This window comes from Dromaius novaehollandiae, chromosome 29 (genome assembly GCF_036370855.1).
Source record: "Dromaius novaehollandiae isolate bDroNov1 chromosome 29, bDroNov1.hap1, whole genome shotgun sequence".
Lineage (NCBI taxonomy): Eukaryota > Metazoa > Chordata > Aves > Casuariiformes > Dromaiidae > Dromaius > Dromaius novaehollandiae.
The window spans coordinates 314,186-331,838 of NC_088126.1; the positions used below are offsets into that span (position 1 = coordinate 314,186).

General features: G+C 71.0%; 3 protein-coding genes across 4 annotated transcripts; 2 read left to right on the forward strand and 1 right to left on the reverse strand.

Annotated features, from left to right (window-relative positions):
• The first annotated feature begins 2,359 nt into the window (after positions 1 to 2,359).
• Positions 2,360 to 5,189, forward strand: LOC112992184 (lysosomal acid glucosylceramidase-like). The gene is made up of 10 exons (XM_064498874.1): positions 2,360 to 2,429; positions 2,506 to 2,697; positions 2,773 to 2,919; positions 3,008 to 3,141; positions 3,220 to 3,392; positions 3,479 to 3,713; positions 4,252 to 4,476; positions 4,553 to 4,716; positions 4,848 to 4,973; positions 5,084 to 5,189. Exons 1-10 carry the CDS (start codon positions 2,360 to 2,362, stop codon positions 5,187 to 5,189), a joined length of 1,572 nt encoding a protein of 523 aa, XP_064354944.1.
• Positions 5,190 to 6,908: 1,719 nt separating this feature from the next.
• On the forward strand, positions 6,909 to 9,882 carry LOC112992213 (lysosomal acid glucosylceramidase-like). Of its 2 annotated transcripts, none has more exons than XM_064498925.1 (11): positions 6,909 to 7,045; positions 7,397 to 7,561; positions 7,659 to 7,850; positions 7,925 to 8,071; positions 8,142 to 8,275; positions 8,324 to 8,520; positions 8,603 to 8,840; positions 8,920 to 9,144; positions 9,216 to 9,379; positions 9,457 to 9,582; positions 9,656 to 9,882. In XM_064498925.1, exons 2-11 carry the CDS (start codon positions 7,495 to 7,497, stop codon positions 9,762 to 9,764), a joined length of 1,599 nt encoding a protein of 532 aa, XP_064354995.1. In that variant the 5' UTR covers positions 6,909 to 7,045; positions 7,397 to 7,494; the 3' UTR covers positions 9,765 to 9,882. The 2 variants fall into 2 exon arrangements, with proteins under 2 accessions (XP_064354995.1, XP_064354996.1); XM_064498926.1 differs by having other exon boundaries at positions 8,348 to 8,520.
• Positions 9,883 to 11,314: 1,432 nt separating this feature from the next.
• Positions 11,315 to 15,920, reverse strand: MTX1 (metaxin 1). Its single transcript, XM_026115124.2, has 8 exons — positions 15,767 to 15,920; positions 15,588 to 15,657; positions 14,451 to 14,530; positions 13,231 to 13,323; positions 12,573 to 12,755; positions 12,248 to 12,324; positions 11,812 to 11,966; positions 11,315 to 11,692 (listed from the first exon to the last, which is right to left on the reverse strand). The coding sequence occupies exons 1-8, from the start codon at positions 15,845 to 15,847 to the stop codon at positions 11,466 to 11,468; spliced, it is 966 nt and encodes a 321-aa protein (XP_025970909.2). The 5' UTR covers positions 15,848 to 15,920; the 3' UTR covers positions 11,315 to 11,465.
• Between the last annotated feature and the right edge of the window lie 1,733 nt (positions 15,921 to 17,653).

The window sequence follows — 17,653 nt, forward strand, 5'->3', positions numbered from 1 at the left end:
GGGTGCCGCACGGGCGCACCCGGGAAGGAGAGGATTAGGGCAGGGAGGTCATGACTGCCGTCAAGGCTCCCCTCTACAGCAGGGTCGGGCGGGGAGAGGCTGGCGGTGACGGAGCCGGTCGGGCAGAGGCAGGCGGGAGGCGGCCCCGCACCGGGCTGGCACAGAGCTGCTGCCCGGCCCGGGCTCTGCCCGGCGGCCCCCAGCGCCGGGCCCGCAGCCGCCCGGCCTGGCCCCGCGTGGAGAAGGCTCCTGGCGCCCGCTGCCGCCCTGAGGCTGCTCGTGTCTGTCCACAAGAGGGAAACGTTTCTCCAGGATCGCGGCAGCGGCGGGAGCCGCGGCCGTCGCAGGGCTCGGTGCAGCACGCTCACCCCGGCTGCGGCCGGGCCTGCCCCCGCCCCGCTGCGGCTCCTCGCCCCGCTGCCCGTTTCCTCCTCCCGCTTTTCCCGCAGGAACCTCCGCGGGTTGCTGCTCGCTGGCTTCCCTTCGCGTTTCATTGCCCCGGTAACGAAGCTGGTGGCTGGATGCCGGAGGTCCCCGTTGCCTCGGCCCGTGGCCCCTCGTGCCTGCGCGCCCTTCGGGGCGGCCGCAGAGCCCAGAGGGGTGAAGGGCTGCGAGCAGCAGCAGCACCCCCGAGCCGCCGCCGCACCCATGCCTGGCCCCGGCCGCAGGCTGGCACGGACCCCCGCCCCGGGTGCAGCGCCGGTCGGGCCGGGGGACGAAACCCGCCCCGAGGCTGCGGGGCTCGTGGCCTCCCCCTGCCCTGGCTGCCAGTTCCCGTGCGAGCGTGGTGAGACCCCCCCCCGCACGGAGAGTGGTGAGAAAAGCAGCTCTGGGGGGAAGGCGGTAGTGTCCCCCGGGCCGCCGGTTCAGCGCCGAGGCGTTGCCCGTCCCCTGGTCTCACTTTTCCTGCTGAACGAGAAGCCGTTATCACCCTGCGTTGACAGGGCCGAGCGCTGCAGCCGTCCCGGCAGCCTCTGCGCTGTTTCTGCTCCCGGGAGCGGGGGGCTGCCAGGCTCCGCTGGGGCCACAGTGGCGGGGGCAGCCCCGGGCCCCAAAACGGGGAAGGAAGGGGAAGAAGGGGTGCACGGAGCCCCAGGGTGCTGGCGCCAGGCCCGCTGCATCTGGATGCAGCTCCTCACCTCGGATGCCAATGGCTGGATCTACTAAACCCTCCCCAAAACTGGGGCTGCTTAGCCTGGGTGTAGCACTTGGCAGAGAAGCTAGTCACAGCTGGAGGTGGGAGTCCGGCAGCACTGCGGGGTAGGAGGAACCTCGATTGCTTGAGTTGCCCCACAGCTGTATCTGATATGCCAGAAATGGAGAAAATTAGTCATAAACTGCTGCTCCGCCTGGGGGAGGCGAGAGCTGATGGCGCAGTGGTTTAACCCTTGCGAAGGGCCGGCGAAGGGGTGGCAGGGGGCCTCGCAGGTGCCTCTGCCGCCCTGGCTCTCCGGGCTCCCGTGGCCAGGAGCACGCCGGGAGCATCTTCTGCGCGGAGGAGTGGAGCTCTGCCAGGGCGGTGCCGGGCGGAGGTGCTGCCTGGCACCGCACGGCACGGCGGGTCTCCCACTGCAGCGCAGACTCGCCAGCGCTGCCGGGGGCCGCTGCCCCCGCCCTGTTCTGCAGCAGATGGGGCAACGGGGACCTGTGCCGGTTTGTTGCTAGCGCTGCCTTTCTCCATTGGTGCTGAGGTAGGGGGGAGCGCTGCAAAAAGCCTTGGGTGCAGCAGCAGCGGCTGCGCTGGGTGGTCCCGTTCCCCCCGGGGCCCTCGGCGCCCGGCCGTGGCAGGGAATGGGCGGGGGTGAAGCGCCCTAGGCACTGCTGGTCGTCCTTGGCAGGGGAGCACCACATGCCCCGCATGCGCTCGGCTGTGTTTGCAGGGCTTCGCCCAGATCCCATCTGACAGCAGAAGAAAAATCTGGTTTTTCTTCAGCAAGGGCATCTCGGGACCTTGTGTGCGGCCAGACCTGCCAGCACGACGTCCCCATCTCCTTCTCCAGGGGCGAAGCGCTCGCACGACAGCGAGAACTCAGTTTCCCCCACTCCAGCCTGGTGGCTCTGGGGAGGAGACGTGCCTGGCGCTCCGGTCCCAGCGCGGGGGAGAGCGAGGAGGAGCCGTGGGGCGGGCGCGCCGGGCAAGGGCTCGGCTCAGCTCGCCTTAAAGGCAGGTGGGAGGTCGGGGCCGCCGAGGAGCAGTAGGCAGTGGCTCCGGGGACGCGGCGGCTGCAGGAGGCAGGTGGGCGCCGGGGCAGGACGGGCTGGGGCCGGGAGCTCGCGGGCAGTGACGGGGCTGCCCGCCCCGTCGGTGCCGCGCTGACAGCGAGCCCTGCCAACAGCGCTGTGCCGTCGTGGAGGTGCCATGTGGGCCGGCGTCCTGGGCTGGTGGATGCTGGTGCCGCTGCTGGTGCCGGCGGTGCCCGGGGCTGCAGGTGAGCACCGGGGCAGGGCAAGGGCAGGCGGTGCAGCTGCGGGGCATCCCCGACCGGCAGCTGCCCGTGCCCCCAGGTGCCCGGCCCTGCAGCCCCAAGTACTTCGGGCGCGACTCCATGGTGTGCGTGTGCAGCGCCACGTACTGCGACGCGCTGGACCCCCTGGCGCTGCCGGCCCCCGGCGCCTACGTCAAGTACGAGAGCAGCAAGGCCGGCAAGCGGCTGGAGCGCAGCGAGGGGAGCTTCCGCCGCGGCCTCCCCGCACCAGGTACCGCTGTGCCGTGGCCACGCCGGGCACCCCGGGGCCGCGCCAGGGGCTGAGCTGCGGCCGGTCGCCTCGCAGGGCTGCTGCTGACGCTCAACGCCTCCGAGCTCTACCAGCGCGTGAAGGGCTTCGGCGGGGCGCTCTCGGACGCGGCCGTCCTGAACATGCTGGCGCTGTCGCCGCCGGCGCAGGACAAGCTGCTCCAGTCCTACTTCTCGGAGGCAGGTCAGTGCCGGGGGGTGGGTGGCAGCATGGTCCCATGGCTCTGCCCGCTGCGGGGAAATGTGCCACTCCACGCGTTCCCGCGCCACAGGGATCGAGTACAACCTGGTCCGGCTGCCCATGGCCTGCAGCGACTTCTCCGAGCGCCCCTACAGCTACGACGACATTCCCCACGACTACGAGCTGCGGCACTTCAAGCTGGCGGAGGAGGACACGAGGATGAAGGCGAGCACGGCCGAAGGTGCCGGCGGCCCCGGTTCCCATGGGGACGATGCTGAGCAGGTCCCTTGGCTCTGTCCCCAGATCCCCATCCTGCACCGGGCCATGGCCATGAGCAAGCGGCCGCTGTCGCTCTACGCCAGCCCCTGGACCGCGCCGGCCTGGATGAAGAGCAACGGGGACGTCCGCGGGAAGGGCACCCTCAAGGGGCAGGCAGGGGACAAGTACCACCAGACCTGGGCCAACTACTTCGTCAAGTAGGGGGGCTCCCGGGGGCCGGCGGGCTCGGGGGGGGCGCGGGGCCGGGCGCCGCTGACGCCTCCCATCCCGCCGCGGCGCACAGGTTCCTGGACGAGTACGCCAAGCGCAACGTGACCTTCTGGGCCGTGACGGCGCAGAACGAGCCCCTGGCGGCCCTGCTGGCCCCCGCTGAGTTCCCCACGCTCGTCTTCACCGCCGCGCAGCAGCGGGACTTCATCTTCCACGACCTGGGCCCGGCGCTGGCCCAGAGCGCCCACCGCACCCGGATCATCATCCTGGACGACCAGCGCAGCCACCTGCCCACCTGGGCCCAAGTGGTGAATGGCCGAGGCGGCCTGGCACCGCGGCCCCCCGCTCCCCGCCTCCCTCGGGCTCCGCTTCGCGCCACGAGTGCGAGCAGAGCCAGCAGCCGCTGCCGACCCGAGGCCGGCCGCGAGCAGAGCCGCTCTGCTGCAGGGCAGCGGCGGTCGCGTAATCCAGCAGCTGCCGCCTCCGCGTGCCGAGTCGGGATGGGAGGTGGCACCCGTGCCGGAGCGGCACTGCTGGCGCGGCCGCTTGGGCTGGCGCGGTTTCATCTCTCTCCTCCCGCCTCTGCCATAGTAAAGCGCCATCGTGGGCATCGCCTCCCTCCGAAAGGAGAAGCAGAATAAATTCGCTCCTGCCCTGAGCAGGGGAAGGACGCGGCGTGTCGCCGCCTGGCAGTCCCGGGCGCAGAGCGCTGCGCGCCGGCTCGGGCGCCCGCTGTCCGGGGCCGCCCGCGGTGCTCCCTGCGCCGGGGGCCGCGGCTCTGCAGGTGGCTCCTGCCCGTGGGGCCGCGGTGGCCCCAGTGCCAGGTGCCTCCTCTGCTCCCGCCAGGTCCTGGGCAATGCCAGCGCCGCCCGCTATGTCGCTGGCATCGGGGTTCACTGGTACCTGGACGCCCTCGTCCCGGCCCGCTGCAGCCTGGAGGCCACCCACCGGCTCTTCCCCCGGCAGCTGCTGCTCTACACGGAGGCCTGCAGTGGCTTCCTCACCACGCGCTTTGCCGTGGCCCTGGGCTGCTGGGAGCGCGGCGTCCGCTACAGCCGCAGCATCCTCACGGTGCGGCGTCCCCCGCGCCGCCACGCGGGCCTGGCACCCGGCCGCGGCCCCGCTCAGCCCCCTCCTCTGCCGCCAGGTCCTGAACCACTTCGTGGCTGGCTGGACCGACTGGAACCTGGCGCTGGACCTGCAGGGGGGCCCCAACTGGATCAGGAACTACGTGGACAGCCCCATCATTGTAGACCGCGGCAAGGACGTCTTCTACAAGCAGCCCATGTTCTACCACCTGGGGCACTTCAGGTGGGTTGGGGGGCCGCGGGAAGGGAGCCGCGTGCCCCATGCTGGGGCACCGGCCGTGGGGCGGGATGCTCCCGTGGGGCGGGGGCCAGGGCTGCCGCCGGCTCCTGCAGCGCCCGCTCCTCTCCCTGCAGCAAGTTCATCCCTGAGGGCTCCCGGCGCGTGGGCTTGGCCAGCAGCCGCAAGTGCCTGCTCTGCGGCCTGGAGCACGTGGCCCTCCTGCGCCCCGACGGCGCCGCCGTCCTCGTGGTCCTCAATAGGCAAGTGCAGGATGGACGGTTTCCGGGGACGTGCGGGATGGGCGTGGCCGGGGGACGTGTGGGGCATCCTCGGCCGGCCCAGCCTCGCCAGCCCCCTCTCGCCCCCCCAGGTTTCCCTGGGACACGCCGTTCGGGATCTCAGACCCCGCCGTCGGTGTCATCGAGGCTGTGGCCCCGGCCAACTCCATCCAGACCTACCTGTGGCGGCGGCAGTGAGGCTGGGGCCAGGTGGCCGGGGCCGCGGGGCACTCGCTCGTGGGGCCAGTCCCCAGTGGCAGCGGGTCCCGGCTCCCACGGCTGAGCCCCCGGCAGTGCCCCGCTCTGTGAGCCTGGCCCTGGCGCCTGGGCCCCGGCTGCGTGTGCCGGTGTGCCGAGCCGAGCCGTGACGTGCTCCCTCCGGCACGCACTGCTGCCCGCCAGCGGCGAGCGGCTCGGAAACCGCTACTCCCCCCGGGATGCCGGAGCTCCGTGAGGTCGCGAGGGGCGCCGCGGAGGGAGGGCTCCACAGCCTGGCTGCCGCACGCAGCCTCCGTGCTCCTAGCTGCAGCTGGAGACTTACCAGTTCGCCAGCTTTTAATTTGTTTCATATGTGCCGTGGTGATTCTCTGCCCTAGATTTTTTTTTTTTTTTTAATCAACTATCACGTTGCAGCAGGACAGATGCTGCACAAAAGGCGCAGCGTGCTGCTGCCATGTCTCAACGCACCAAACGCAGCCGCGGACTGCGGGTCCGGTGCCGGCTCTTCCCCGAGTCCCCTCGGCTGCCACGTCCCGTGCTCTGCTCGCGGGGGCTCGTGACAGGCTCCCCTTTCTTCCCGCTGCAGCCGCGACCGAGCTGCCAGGCCACAATTACCTGGGCAGCCTGTTTACTCTTCTTAAATACGGGTTACGGTATTTGCTTGCTGCAGCCTTTGAGAATGTTACCAGCATCTCAGACTCTTTGAAGTCCTGGAAATAGAAAGCCAGATTGCTCCTTGGCAGAGCCCACGTGTGCGCAAGCTATGGAGCTGTGGATTTTTTTTTGGGGGGGGGGGGAGGTTTAACTTTAACAGCTGTTTTGTTGGAGTATGAGATGAAGACAGCACCTGGCTCAGTCCCGGGTGTATTTATGGAGCGCTTCTGCCCATCCCGCATTTTTATGGCTGTGTCTGTGCAGCCCTGGCCCAAACCGCGGCTGCGAGTCCAGGGGCGGCGCGGGCGGTGCGCACGCAGCCTGCGCCTCTGCTCCAGCCCTTACGCACAGCCCCTCCGCATGGCCTTGCTGCTCCCTCGCCGTCTGGAAATGCATCTGCCACGGGGCCAGCGGCTTTTATTTTCCTCCACATGTGCCAAAAAGCGCATGGGGAAGCCACTGGATGCAGCATCCCCAGCGCTGCCCTCGTCCTGTTTCTCTGGCTGAGCCAGTGCGGGCAATTAGGAGGGATCCCAAATTAGCCGGTGTGGTGCCCAGGCATGTTTTGCAGCCCACGATGTGGATGATAAACAGCAGCAGCCGGCTCCACCCTGCCCAGGCTCTGGTGGCACCGGGGACTCCCATGGGGCAGAGCCTGGCCGTGGGGAGGGTGCACGGCATGGTGGTCCCTGCTGCGGGGCCCTGGGGCTGCCCGGCTGCGCCTCTTCCCGCGCAAAGAAAGCCGCCCACCCACAGGGATGCAGGGCCCAGCCTCAGCTCTTGCCTGCGCGCAGCCGGCTGGGCTCGGCCACCAGGTCAACGGGCCCCAAACGGCTGGCAGGGCCGCGGGGGCCGCCCTGGCTCCCCCTGCTCAGGGTGCAGGCTTGGCTCGGCATCACTTTGCCCAACGCGCGCTGCGGCAGGGGCACCGGCACAGGTTTCGGGAGCGCATTGCAAGCACCACGGGGAGCGTCGCGTGTTCCCATTGGAGCACAGTTGCAAAACCCTCCCGGGCACCCCTTAAAACGCATGCGGTGCTGCTGGGCTGTCCTCTGCCGGGACTCGCCTTTCCTGCTCAGCGAGAAGTGTCGCCTCCTACGGAGACGCGGCCCTGAGAGCAGGTCTCACCGTGGTGCCGGGACGTGGGGCAAGGGCTTTCTGGCAGGCCGCAGCTGGAGCAGGTAGGCAGCAGGGTCAGGGCGTCCTAGCCGGCTGGCGGTCCTGGGGCGGCCGGGCTGCAGGGTGGTGGGTGCGCGGGAGCCCTCCTGGCCCGGGTGCGCTTCCCGGCCGGCCGGCTGTACCCCGCGCCAGCGGCGGAGGCGGCTCATCCCCCCCACCGAGGCACAGCAGCGCGGCGGGCAGGATGGACGGGACGGCAGCGCTGGTGAGAATCGCGGTGCCCTGGCTCCCGGGACGCCGCTGGAGCCCGTCCCATGGGGCGCCTTGGGCAGGACGGGCAGAGGAGTGGGGAGGGGGAGCCGGGCAGCAGCGGGGAGCTGCTGGCGGCTCCCTGATGCCGATGTCCCGCGCAGGGCAAGACCTCGGGCTGCGCCCACGCTGTCACTGCCTGCCCCTCCCGCGCCAGCCCCGGCTCCCTGTGTCCCCCTGAGCGCAGCTGCGGCACGGCACCATGTGGATCCGGCGCGCCAGCGTGCTGGGATGGCTCCTGCTGCTGCAGGCAGCGCCGGGGGCGGCAGGTGAGCGTCCTGTCCCATCCCGTCCGTGCCATGGGCTCCGTCAGGGCCCCGGGCCGGCGGCACAGGAGCACTGCCCACCCCCTCTCTCCTGCTACAGGCGGCCGCCCCTGCGACGCCCGGGACTTCGGGCATGGCTCGCCGGTGTGCGCGTGCAACGCCACGTACTGCGACGCGCTGGACCCCGTGGCACTGCCGGCCCCCGGCGCCTACGTCAAGTACGAGAGCAGCAAGGCCGGCAAGCGGCTGGAGCGCAGCGAGGGGAGCTTCCAGCGTGACTCCCGGGTGCCAGGTACCGCCGCAGCAGGGCACCGCGCACCCCCGGCGCCGCTGCAGCCCGGCTGCGACGCTGCTCATCCCCTGCAGATTTCCACCTCAACCTGGACATGGCACAGCGGTACCAGAAGGTGAAGGGCTTTGGTGGCTCCATCACTGACTCGGCTGCCATAAACATCCAGTCGCTGTCCAAGGAGGCCCAGGAGCAGCTGCTCCGCACCTACTTCTCCGAGGAAGGTGAGTGCATGCCAGAGCGTGGCTCTGCCCTGGCCCCAGGGCTCCCTGTCACCGCCCGTCCCCTCCCCAGGCATCGAGTACAACCTCGTGCGCGTCCCCATGGCCAGCACCGACTTCTCTGTGCGCCTCTACACCTACGCTGACACCGAGGGCGACTTCGAGCTGAAGCACTTCAGCCTGACGGAGGAGGACACGCGGATGAAGGTGAGCAGCCGGCGGGGCGGGCGGGAGCAGGGGAGCCGTGGGGAGCAGCCGGTGCCATCCGCTCCTCCGCAGATCCCCATCCTGCGGGCAGCCCAGGCGGTGGCCAAGCGGCCGCTGTCGCTCTACGCCAGCCCCTGGACCTCGCCGGTGTGGATGAAGACCAACGGGGCCATGACAGGCCGTGGCACGCTCAAGGGCAGCCCTGGGGACAAGTACCACCGGACCTGGGCGCAGTACTTCATCCGGTGAGGGCTGGCGAGCGCGGTGCGCACTGCCATGGGGCCGCGCCCAGCACCCGGCGCCGCTCACGCCTCTCCCCGCGCCCAGCTTCCTGGACGAGTACGCCAAGCACAACCTGACCTTCTGGGCCATGACGGCGGGCAACGAGCCCACGGCCGGCGAGATCGTCTTCTACCCCTTCCAGTGCCTGGGCTTCTCCCCCGAGCACCAGCGGGACTTCATCGCACAGGACCTGGGCCCTGCGCTGGCCAACAGCTCCCACCACCACGTCCAGCTCATCATCCTGGACGACCAGCGGGTGATGCTGCCCTACTGGGCGCAGGTGGTGAGTCCCCGTGCTGGCTGCCTGGCCCAGCAGCTCTGCCTGGCGCCGGGGCCACCCGCGACACCACTGTCCTCCCCAGGTGCTCCACGACCCCGCGGCCGCCAGCTACATCAGCGGTATCGGCATCCACTGGTACCTGGACTTCCTGGCACCCATTGACCTCACGCTGTCCATCACCCACCACCTCTTCCCGGACTACTTCCTCCTGTCCACGGAGGCCTCCACCGGCTCCTACTTCTGGGAGCCCCGGGTGGTGCTGGGCGGCTGGGAGCGCGGCAGCCAGTACAGCCACAGCATCCTCTCGGTAGGGCTCAGGGGCGGTGGGGCCCAGCCTGGCCCCACCAGCCCCGCTCAGCACCGTGGCCTGCCCTGCAGAACCTAAACAACTACGTGACGGGCTGGACCGACTGGAACCTGGCGCTGGACCTGCAGGGGGGCCCCAACTGGAGCAAGAACTACGTGGACAGCCCCATCATCGTGGACGGCAGCAAGGACGTCTTCTACAAGCAGCCCATGTTCTACCACCTGGGGCACTTCAGGTGGGTTGGGGGTGGTGGTGGGGGGCTGGGGCTGGGGGGGGGCACAGCGGCAGCCTGCTCCCCACTTGTCCTTGCAGCAAGTTCATCCCCGAGGGCTCCCAGCGCGTGGGGCTGACCGTCACCAAGCGGTGCCACCAGTGCGACCTGGAGCACACGGCTTTCCTGCGCCCCGACGGCGCCGTCGTCCTCGTGGTCCTCAACAGGTGAGTGCCGCCGCCCCGGGCCCCCGCCGCCCCCCGCCCCGCCGCCGACCTGCTCCCCGTCTCGCACCCCCAGGTCTCCCGTGGAGGTGCCGTTCGGGATCTCGGACCCCCGCACCGGGTTCATTGAGGCCACGGCGCTGGGCGACTCCATCCAGACATTCCTGTGGAAGCAGCCAGCCTAGCGTGGTGCAGCGGGGGGGGCCGGGGGCCAGGCCCCCCCGTGGGGCGGCCGTGCTGCCCAGGGGGACCTGCTTGATCCCGCTTTCTGGGTGTCTTCATAAAATAAACAGGATTTCTACAGCCCCGCCTGCACGTCCGCCGCCTCCTGGGGGGGCGGTTTTGGGGCGGCGGGAGGGGGGCGGGCAACCCCTCCCTCAGCACCCCCGGACACCTGGGCCCCATCCCGGCTGGCGGATGTTTCCTGGTGGCGGGGCCGGCGGTAGCCAGAGCTGAGCGTGAGGCCGGGGCACAGGGCGCGTACCTCCGGGCTGGCGCTGCACTGGGGAGGCCCCGGCACTGCCGCGTGCGGGCGCCCCGGGCTGGGGGCCGGGCAGCCCCGGGAGCCGCGGTCGGGGGCTCCGTGGGACAGGCCCTGGCGGCGCGAGCCGGGCAGCGCGGCCCATGCGCGGCGCTGGGAGCGGGGCCGAACAAGCGAGGGCTGTGTGCCGCCCCGCCGCCGGCACGCAGACAGCCCTGGCCAGACACCGCTTTTCCATCCGCCAGCTCGTAAACCGACGGCAGCCGGCGGAAACCGCAGCCGCGCTGACGTCCCTGCCCGCGCTGCGGACGGGGGCCGAGCCGCCGGCACGGGGCAAGCCCGGGCACACGGCGGAGCGGGCGCCCTCCCCCCCCGCCCCTCGCCCTGCCGCGGGGCGCTGCGCACGTGGTGCCGGTGCAAGCGCCCCGGGAGCCGCTCTGCAGCGCGAGAGCCCTCGGCCGCCCCTTCCCGGGCTCTCGGGGCCGCGCTTACTGCGCTACGTGCTTTTGGCAGTGCCAGCACCGAGGAACTCCCCATTCCTGGCACACGGCGACTCATGCAAACAGAGCCGTCGCTGCCGGAGGGATTCCTGCCGCAGCCCAGCGGCTGCTCCCTGCCCCACGCTGCCGGGGGAAGTGGGGCTGCGGGTGACCCTCCTGCCGCAAGGGCCGCACATCCCACCGACAGTGAGGCCGGGGGAGCCCGCGTTGGCACCCGTCCACATGTGCACGGGCCGGCAGTGCTGCCGTGCCAGGGGAAGCGGCGCTGGCGGCCAGTGCTGCGGGGAGGGGAGGGGGCTCAGCATGCGGCCAAGGGGCTGAGCAACCCCAGGAATAAAAAGCAAATAAAAGGTTCTCGCCCCTTCCCACGCTGCTAGAGGAGGATGCTGCCACGAGAGCGGACGCCAGCACCCCGTGGCCGAGCCGGCGTGGACCTCGCCGGAGAGCGCTGCGGCGAGGACCTCGGGTAGGGCACGAGCTGGAGGGGGCCGGCGGCGGTGCAGGGTGAGAGTGCGCTGCAGGGCTGCAGCCTGCGCCGCTGCCGCCCGCGGACGCGCAGGGAACAGGGACAAGGTATTCCGGTGGCACAAACCTGCCGGAGCGACGCCGGGGATGTCGCTGTGCCGCTCCCCCGGGCCGGGCGTGAAACGGGCTGCGCACACCCGCGCCGCAGTGCGAAGGGCTCTGCCCCTGCGGGAGGTGGCCGGGGCAGGACGCCCGTGCCAGGCGCCTGTGGGGCTGCAGCAGGCGCGGAGCAGAGCAACCGGGTTTATTGGCGCGGCGCGCGGCGGGCTCCCGTGGTCCTGCAGGGCCGCAGCGCCCTGGCGCCGGCCGGCAGCGATGCCGCAGGGCTCCCGGCAGAGCAACAGTCAGGTGGAGCGGCGATAACCGCCGGCCGCTCTTCCTCACTCCTCCTCCTCGTCCTCCTCCTCCTCCATGGCGAGGGGCTGGTGGCCGGCGGGCCCCGCGGCGCCCCGCTGGATGGAGACGATGCCGCTGAGGAAGGCGTAGCCCAGCATGGCCCCCAGCCCCACCAGCACCGACAGGACCTGGTTTCGCCGCTTGTGGGGGTCGTCCTCTGCCTCGCCGCCGTCAGCCGCCGCCGCCCTGGGAGCGCCTGCCGGCGGGTCGCCTGCGGGGACGGAGCAGTGTGAGACGGCTGGGAGGGCACGGGCCCCCCGGGGCGGCAGCGCGAGCTGGCGGACGCCGAGGCGCCTGGGAGCGCGGCAGGCGTGGGGCCTGGCGCCTCACCTCCGTCCCAGGGGAAGTAGAGGCTGAGGATGGAGGCGCAGTAGTTGCACAGGTTCTGCAGGGACTTCAGGTGCTGCTGCAGTTTTCCGTTGGGCAGTTTGGCTTTCAGCAGCGGCGCCAGGCGACTGAAGACGAAGGCGTCGAGGGAGGCAGGCCTGCGGGCACGGAAGTGCTGCTGCGGGCCGCGCTCGCTCCGGCCCCACGGAGGAGCGTCCTCCCTCCGTCCCGCCCGAGGCCCCCAGGACCCGCCAGCCGCCCCGCAGCCCCGCGCTCGCCCAGCCGGGACCGGCGAGCTGCTCGGCGCGGCCGGCAGGGCTCTCCGGAGGAGACGCGGGGTCCCGGCTCACCCCCGCGTGGGAGCAGGGGACTTCCAGGCGGCAGCGATCTCGGCAGAGCGACCGCTGCCCCCGAGCGCGTTACCCCTGCGGTCACGTACGAGTCTCCGAAGAAAAACTTCTGGGACCCGAGGCGCTGGGACAGGAGCGTCAGGCATTCCCGAGCATCACGGTACAGCTAGGGAACAAGGACAGCGTGTTGTCACCTACCCCGCAGCACCCTGCCACCTCCCCAGGATCGAGGGCCACAGCGGTGGACTGCCGCGACGCCGAGGGGCCCGGGAACGGCGCGCTTGGCTGGTGGGGCTCCCCCGGCTCCATCCGAGACTTTGGCCTCGTATGGTCCCTCCAGCTACAACTGGGCAGTCACCAGGGACCCGCCGTGTCCAGGTCCTGCCTGGTGTCCCCTCCTGCGCATCCTCTCACCTCCTTCTCCAGCTTCTCCTCATCCTCCATGTAGCCATCTCCCCACATGAGCTGCAGCCGCTCCAGGTGCTGCTTGTGCATGCAGTTGGGCAGGAAGAAGTTCAGCGGGAAGGGAATGGTTTCTGCGTACCATTTCCGCGTGTGCTCCACGTAGTTCTTGGCATCCACCCAGAACGTGTGGATCTGCAGCAAAGGACAATCCGTGCCGAGGCCTTGGGGAGTGCTGAAGGCAGCGCAGCCTCTCGCTGAAGCACAAGGCACCGTGGAGACCATGCTTGCCAGCGCTGCACGGTAAAGGGGGGGTCTTGGTGCGGAGGCGTCAGGTGGAGGGGCGCACGCAGGCGCTGCATGCTGGCCTTCTCCCGCCCAGCCCAGCCTGCCAGAGCCACCAGCAACGCTGGGCCTCGTGCCGAACCCCCGCCCTGGCTGCGTGACTCGACCCACCGCCGCCCTGCAAGACCTAATCCTAGTTCCTGGTGCCCCCGGCCCAGAGGTTTTGCCGACTGCAACCTCCTGCTGCCGCCCTGGCGCGGGGGAGCGTGCCTGAGCCCCTCGGCGTCGTTCCGCACGCAGGTACGGACCAGGACCGGTCCCGGCAAGACCATCTCCCCGGTGTCACCACGCCCCGAGATGTCCCAGGGGCCACGCTAGGACTCACCAGCACGGGCAGCAGCTTCTCCTCTAGCAGTGACACAAAGGCCAGCGTGTCTGCTCCCTGCTTAGCCGAGAGGTCGTAGTCGGCGTTGTACTTCTGCAGAGCGAAGGCAACGGGCGTGATCAGGCAAGGAAGCGGCAATTTTCCCTGCCCTCGAACGGCCGTGACCAACGGGCGCACGCTGCGTGCGGCAGGACCAGCTGGAGGCACGAGTTCCCCCGCCCTCGGCCCTGCTGATGCTCCGCATGGAGTTTGCCCGAAGGCCTCCCCGGATGCCTGGCTGGCCCCACGAGTGGAGGGCGCAGAGTTCGTTTCTCCCTGTTGCCGGGTCCCCGCCCACCAACGCGGGAAGAGTTAACGTCAGGCTGCAGCCCCAGCCCCGCGGGGAGGAGCGGCGAGCAGGCAGGTGGGGGCGAGGGCAGAACAGACCCCGGCCCTGTGCGCCGACCGCAGGCTCCCTCGCGGCTTTGGGGGAAAACAGCCGCGTGGGGCGAGATGCCAGCCACCTCCCGGCCCCAGGGGACCCGGAGGCAAACCGCGCTGGCCCCGGGCCGTCCGGCCACACAACAGACCAGCTGTGTCCTGGGAGCCTGCAGGGCTGCTCTCCGCTAGCAGACGTGCAGCGCTGGAGCGCAAACCACGGCGGGGAAAGGTTCCTCTTTTTCCAAGGAAAGCTGGCACCGGAGAGGCCTATTTCCACTGGAGCCGGGAGTCGGCCGCGCTAGCGCTCGTCCGCAGCCGGATATCTGACAGCTATCTGAACCTGGCTGGCGCTTTGCTTCTCGCCGCCTTGGCCTCCGGGAAGCTCCGCAGCTCCTCTTGGAGATGGAGCGAGACCTGGGCGTCCCGCCTAGCGGGACCGTGTCCGCCTTGCTCGAGTGGCGCGGGGCTGGAGGGGGCTGTGCCACGGCACGGGGGCTTCCCGCGGAGATGGTCGGCTCTGCAGGGCCAGGCTCTGCTCCCCTCCTCTCCGTGGCGTGGAGGTGTCACCGCCAGGACTGTGGGCCAGGGCTCGGCGCGGGCTGCGACAGCGGCTCCCTCCCGGCCTCGCGTGCCGTCCTGCGGGGAGCCCCACGGCGCCCGTGCGCACCGGGACGGCCGCGTCCCGCTCCCGCGGCCAGGGCTGCCCTGCCCTCCCTGGCCGCGGCGGCTTCCCCGCTCCCCCCTTTCCCCACGGGGCGCCAGGCGGTGGCGGCGGCCCCGGGGCCCGCGCCCGGCCCTACCTGCTTCCTGAGGTGGGTTATGATCTGTTGCATTTTGGAGATGACGCCTTCGTCCTTCGTCCTCAGAGCGGGCAGGCTGCCTGGGGAGGGAGGAGGGTGAGGGCCTGCCGCAGCCCTGGTGCCACCGCGGGGCACGGCTGCCTCCCGCGGCGGGGGCGGGGTGCACGGGGCGCAGCGTGCGCCCGGGGCAAGGGGGGACCTCACGGCCCCAGGGGCGTAACGCTGCCGAGAGCGATGGGACGAGGCGTCCGCGATGGGACAAGGGGCACGCCCCGTGGCAAGGGGTGCGTGCCACGGGACAAGGAGCACATATGCTGGTGTGAGCGGTGTACGTGATGGGATGAAGGTGTGCACAAAGGGGTGTATGAGGGGATGAAGGTGTGCATGAGGGGATGAAGGTGTGCACAAAGGTGTGTATGAGGGGATGAAGGTGTGTATGAGGGGATGAAGGTGTGCACGATGGGATGAAGGTGTGTATGAGGGGATGGGGTTGCGTATGATGGGACTAAGGCACCTGTGATGGGACGCGGGGGTGGGGTAATGGGACACGTTAGGGTGGGGGTATGTATAATGGGACACGGGCATCGACAAGAGGATGCAAGCGCATATGACAAGATGCAGGTGTCTCCGATGGGACAGGGGTATGTACAATGGAATGAAGGTGTCTGTGGCAGGATGAGGGACACGTGCCAGGGAGAAGGGCACATATGATGGGACAAAGGCATCTACAATGGAATGGAGCCACGTATAATGGGGCGCATGGGTCCGTGATGGGACAGGGTCACATATGACGGGATGCAAGTATCTATGAGGGGACAGAGCATGTACGATGGGATGAAGGTGTCTTGGACGGGTTGGGGGTGTGTATGTTGGGACGCAGGTGTCATGACAGGATGGGGGGCACGTATGACAGGATGAAGGTGTCTTGGACAGGATGGGGGATGTGTACGATGGGACGAAGGTGTCTTTGATGGGACGGGGGTGCATGCGATGGGACGGAGGCATCTGTGATGGGATGGTAACACAGGCCAGCCGGGCCCCTCGCTGGGGCGTACAGCCCCCTCGCCCCAGCGGGCTGGTGCGGATGGCCCGGCCCGGGCTGCCGCGGCTCCTCGTGGCCCCCGGCGCGGTCCTTACCGGAGGGGCTCCTCCAGGGGTTGGCGATCCGGTGCACCTTCAGCGGCGCCCCCGTGAACCGCGCGTACGTCTGCAAGAGAGGAGAGCGCTGGGCCGGGCCGGGCCAGACCGAGCCGGGCCAGATCGGGCCGGGGGGCGGCCCGGCAGCTCCCCGCCGCCGCCGCCGCCGCCGCGCTCACCAGCACGGCCAGGCAGTCGGGGTCCACCGAGGGCAGCCCCCAGCCCCCGGCCCAGCAGAACAGCTCCATGGGCGCCGCCATCTTCCGCCCGACCCGGAACCACACGGCGGGGCGGGACCGGCACCGGCACCGCCCCCGGGGGGGTGGGACCGGCGCCCGCGCGGCTCCGCCACGGGCGCCGGGACCCGCGCGGCGCCCCGACCCTCGGGGCGGCACCGGGACCCCTGGGCCGCGCGGCACCTCGGCCGTCGGGGCTGCACCGGGACCCCCGGCCCCGCGGCGCCCGGCCCTCGGGGCGGCACCGGCACCGGGACCCCCGGCCCCGCGGTACCTCGGCCGTCGGGGCGGCACCGGGACACCCCCGGCCCCGCGGCGCCCGGCCGTCGGGGCGGCACCGGCGGCCCCGCACACCGCGGCACCGGCCTCGTCCCGCGGGCGCCCGGCCCGGCGCCCCGGCCCCTCTCCCCCGCCCGGCGCCCCCGGCGGGGCCCCGCCGCCGCCAGCAGGGATTAGCGCCGCGGCCTCGCCTGGACCCAGATGCTGCCGGCATCGCGCCGCGCGTTGCCATGGAAAGAAAACAGGGGCGGGAGCGAGCCGGCGGCGGCGAAGGATGGAAAATCTCTGCTCTCTGCAATTTGGGAGACTCCGGGAGGAATTCTCCCCCGCACTCCCGCCCCTCCCTCCCCCCGGGGTCCCTCTCGTTAGGGCCGCGGTCCGTGGCTGGCCCGCGCCGAGCCGCTGGCGCCGGGCTGAGGCTGGGAGAGCGGGGCCGAGCGGGGCAGGCCGCAGCTGGAGCCGGCCCGCCGGGGTTCGGCTCGCCCCGTTGTTATGGAGGCGATGGAAACAGAGCGTCAACACGGCTCGGCAGCCCGCGTGCAGCGCAGGCCTTGGCCGCCGTTCAGCGGCGACCTTCCCCGCCAGCTGCTGGGCTTCTCCCGGGCCAGGCGGCCCTTCCCCGCGTCCCGGCAGCTCCGCGGCGCGTGCGTGCCTCGGCAGCCGGCCGGGCTGGGGCGCGGGAGCGGCGCTCCGAGGGGCTGCCCTGGTTCTCCGAGCGGGGCCTCCGGGCCCCTGTGCCGCGGGCGCAGCGGGGCCTGCCGGAGCGAGGCCTGCCGGAGCGAGGCGTGGGAGCCAGGACGGCTCCACCAGGCGCAGCTTGTCCTTGCCCGGCGCTGCCTGCGGGGAGCCCAGGACCGGCAAACGCAGGGCACCACGCGCTGCGCTAGCCGCCAGGCGCCGTCGCGGCGGGGGGCTGCGGGTCCTGCCGTGTCCCCAGCTCTGCCTGGTTCCCCTTCCCTGCAGCCCAGGGCAGAGGTGAAGGAGCGTCCAGGATGACCTCATTACTTTGCTCTGGGGCTTGGGCCAGTTCCTGACAGCTGATTTATGCTCCCGAGCAGTGTCCAGGTGGCCTGGCTCTGCTCTCCCCTCCTGGGCAAGCGGCGAAGGGCCTGTCCCAGGGGACCTGCTTCCCCAGGGAATGCTGCCTGTCCCGGAGGGTGTCACCCCGGTGCAGGAGACCCTTGGCAAAGCGCCCCTCTCCGCACGTGCTGGGGGTCCCGCTCCCACCCCCCTGCCAGGAGCTTTTTTGCAGCACGCCCTGCGGTGGCCGGTCCCGCGCAGGGACCCCCTTCCCCGCGCGGCCCCTGCACCCCGGCTCCCGGCCTGGGCGGGCGGCGAGACGCGGCCCGGCAGCGCGGGTCCTTCCCGGCCGGGGCTGGATGCTCCTGCGCGGCTGGGGCTGCTCCGCGCCCCGCAGCCCGGCTCCAGACGGCCTGACCTCGCGGTGAACCAGCGCCTGCCAGACCCAATTTCTGTGAGCAGGAGCGGCGCAGGGGCGGGCAGCACCGAGGCGGACCGCGGCTCGCCGCCGCGCCCGGAGCCCGGTGCGGG

Excerpts from the sequence above, each read along its gene's own strand:
- LOC112992184 (XM_064498874.1), top strand. The coding sequence starts at position 2,360 with ATGTGGGCCGGCGTCCTGGGCTGGTGGATGCTGGTGCCGCTGCTGGTG. Across the intron at positions 2,698-2,772 it reads CCGCGGCCTCCCCGCACCAG|GGCTGCTGCTGACGCTCAAC; the intron begins GTACCGCTGTGC and ends GTCGCCTCGCAG. Across the intron at positions 2,920-3,007 it reads GTCCTACTTCTCGGAGGCAG|GGATCGAGTACAACCTGGTC; the intron begins GTCAGTGCCGGG and ends CCCGCGCCACAG.
- LOC112992213 (XM_064498925.1), top strand. The coding sequence starts at position 7,495 with ATGTGGATCCGGCGCGCCAGCGTGCTGGGATGGCTCCTGCTGCTGCAG. Across the intron at positions 8,276-8,323 it reads AGGAGGACACGCGGATGAAG|CCGGTGCCATCCGCTCCTCC; the intron begins GTGAGCAGCCGG and ends CGTGGGGAGCAG. Across the intron at positions 9,380-9,456 it reads TACCACCTGGGGCACTTCAG|CAAGTTCATCCCCGAGGGCT; the intron begins GTGGGTTGGGGG and ends TTGTCCTTGCAG.
- MTX1 (XM_026115124.2), bottom strand. The coding sequence starts at position 15,847 with ATGGCGGCGCCCATGGAGCTGTTCTGCTGGGCCGGGGGCTGGGGGCTG. Across the intron at positions 15,658-15,766 it reads CCGACTGCCTGGCCGTGCTG|ACGTACGCGCGGTTCACGGG; the intron begins GTGAGCGCGGCG and ends CCTCTCTTGCAG. Across the intron at positions 13,324-14,450 it reads TAACCCACCTCAGGAAGCAG|AAGTACAACGCCGACTACGA; the intron begins GTAGGGCCGGGC and ends TTCGCTCTGCAG.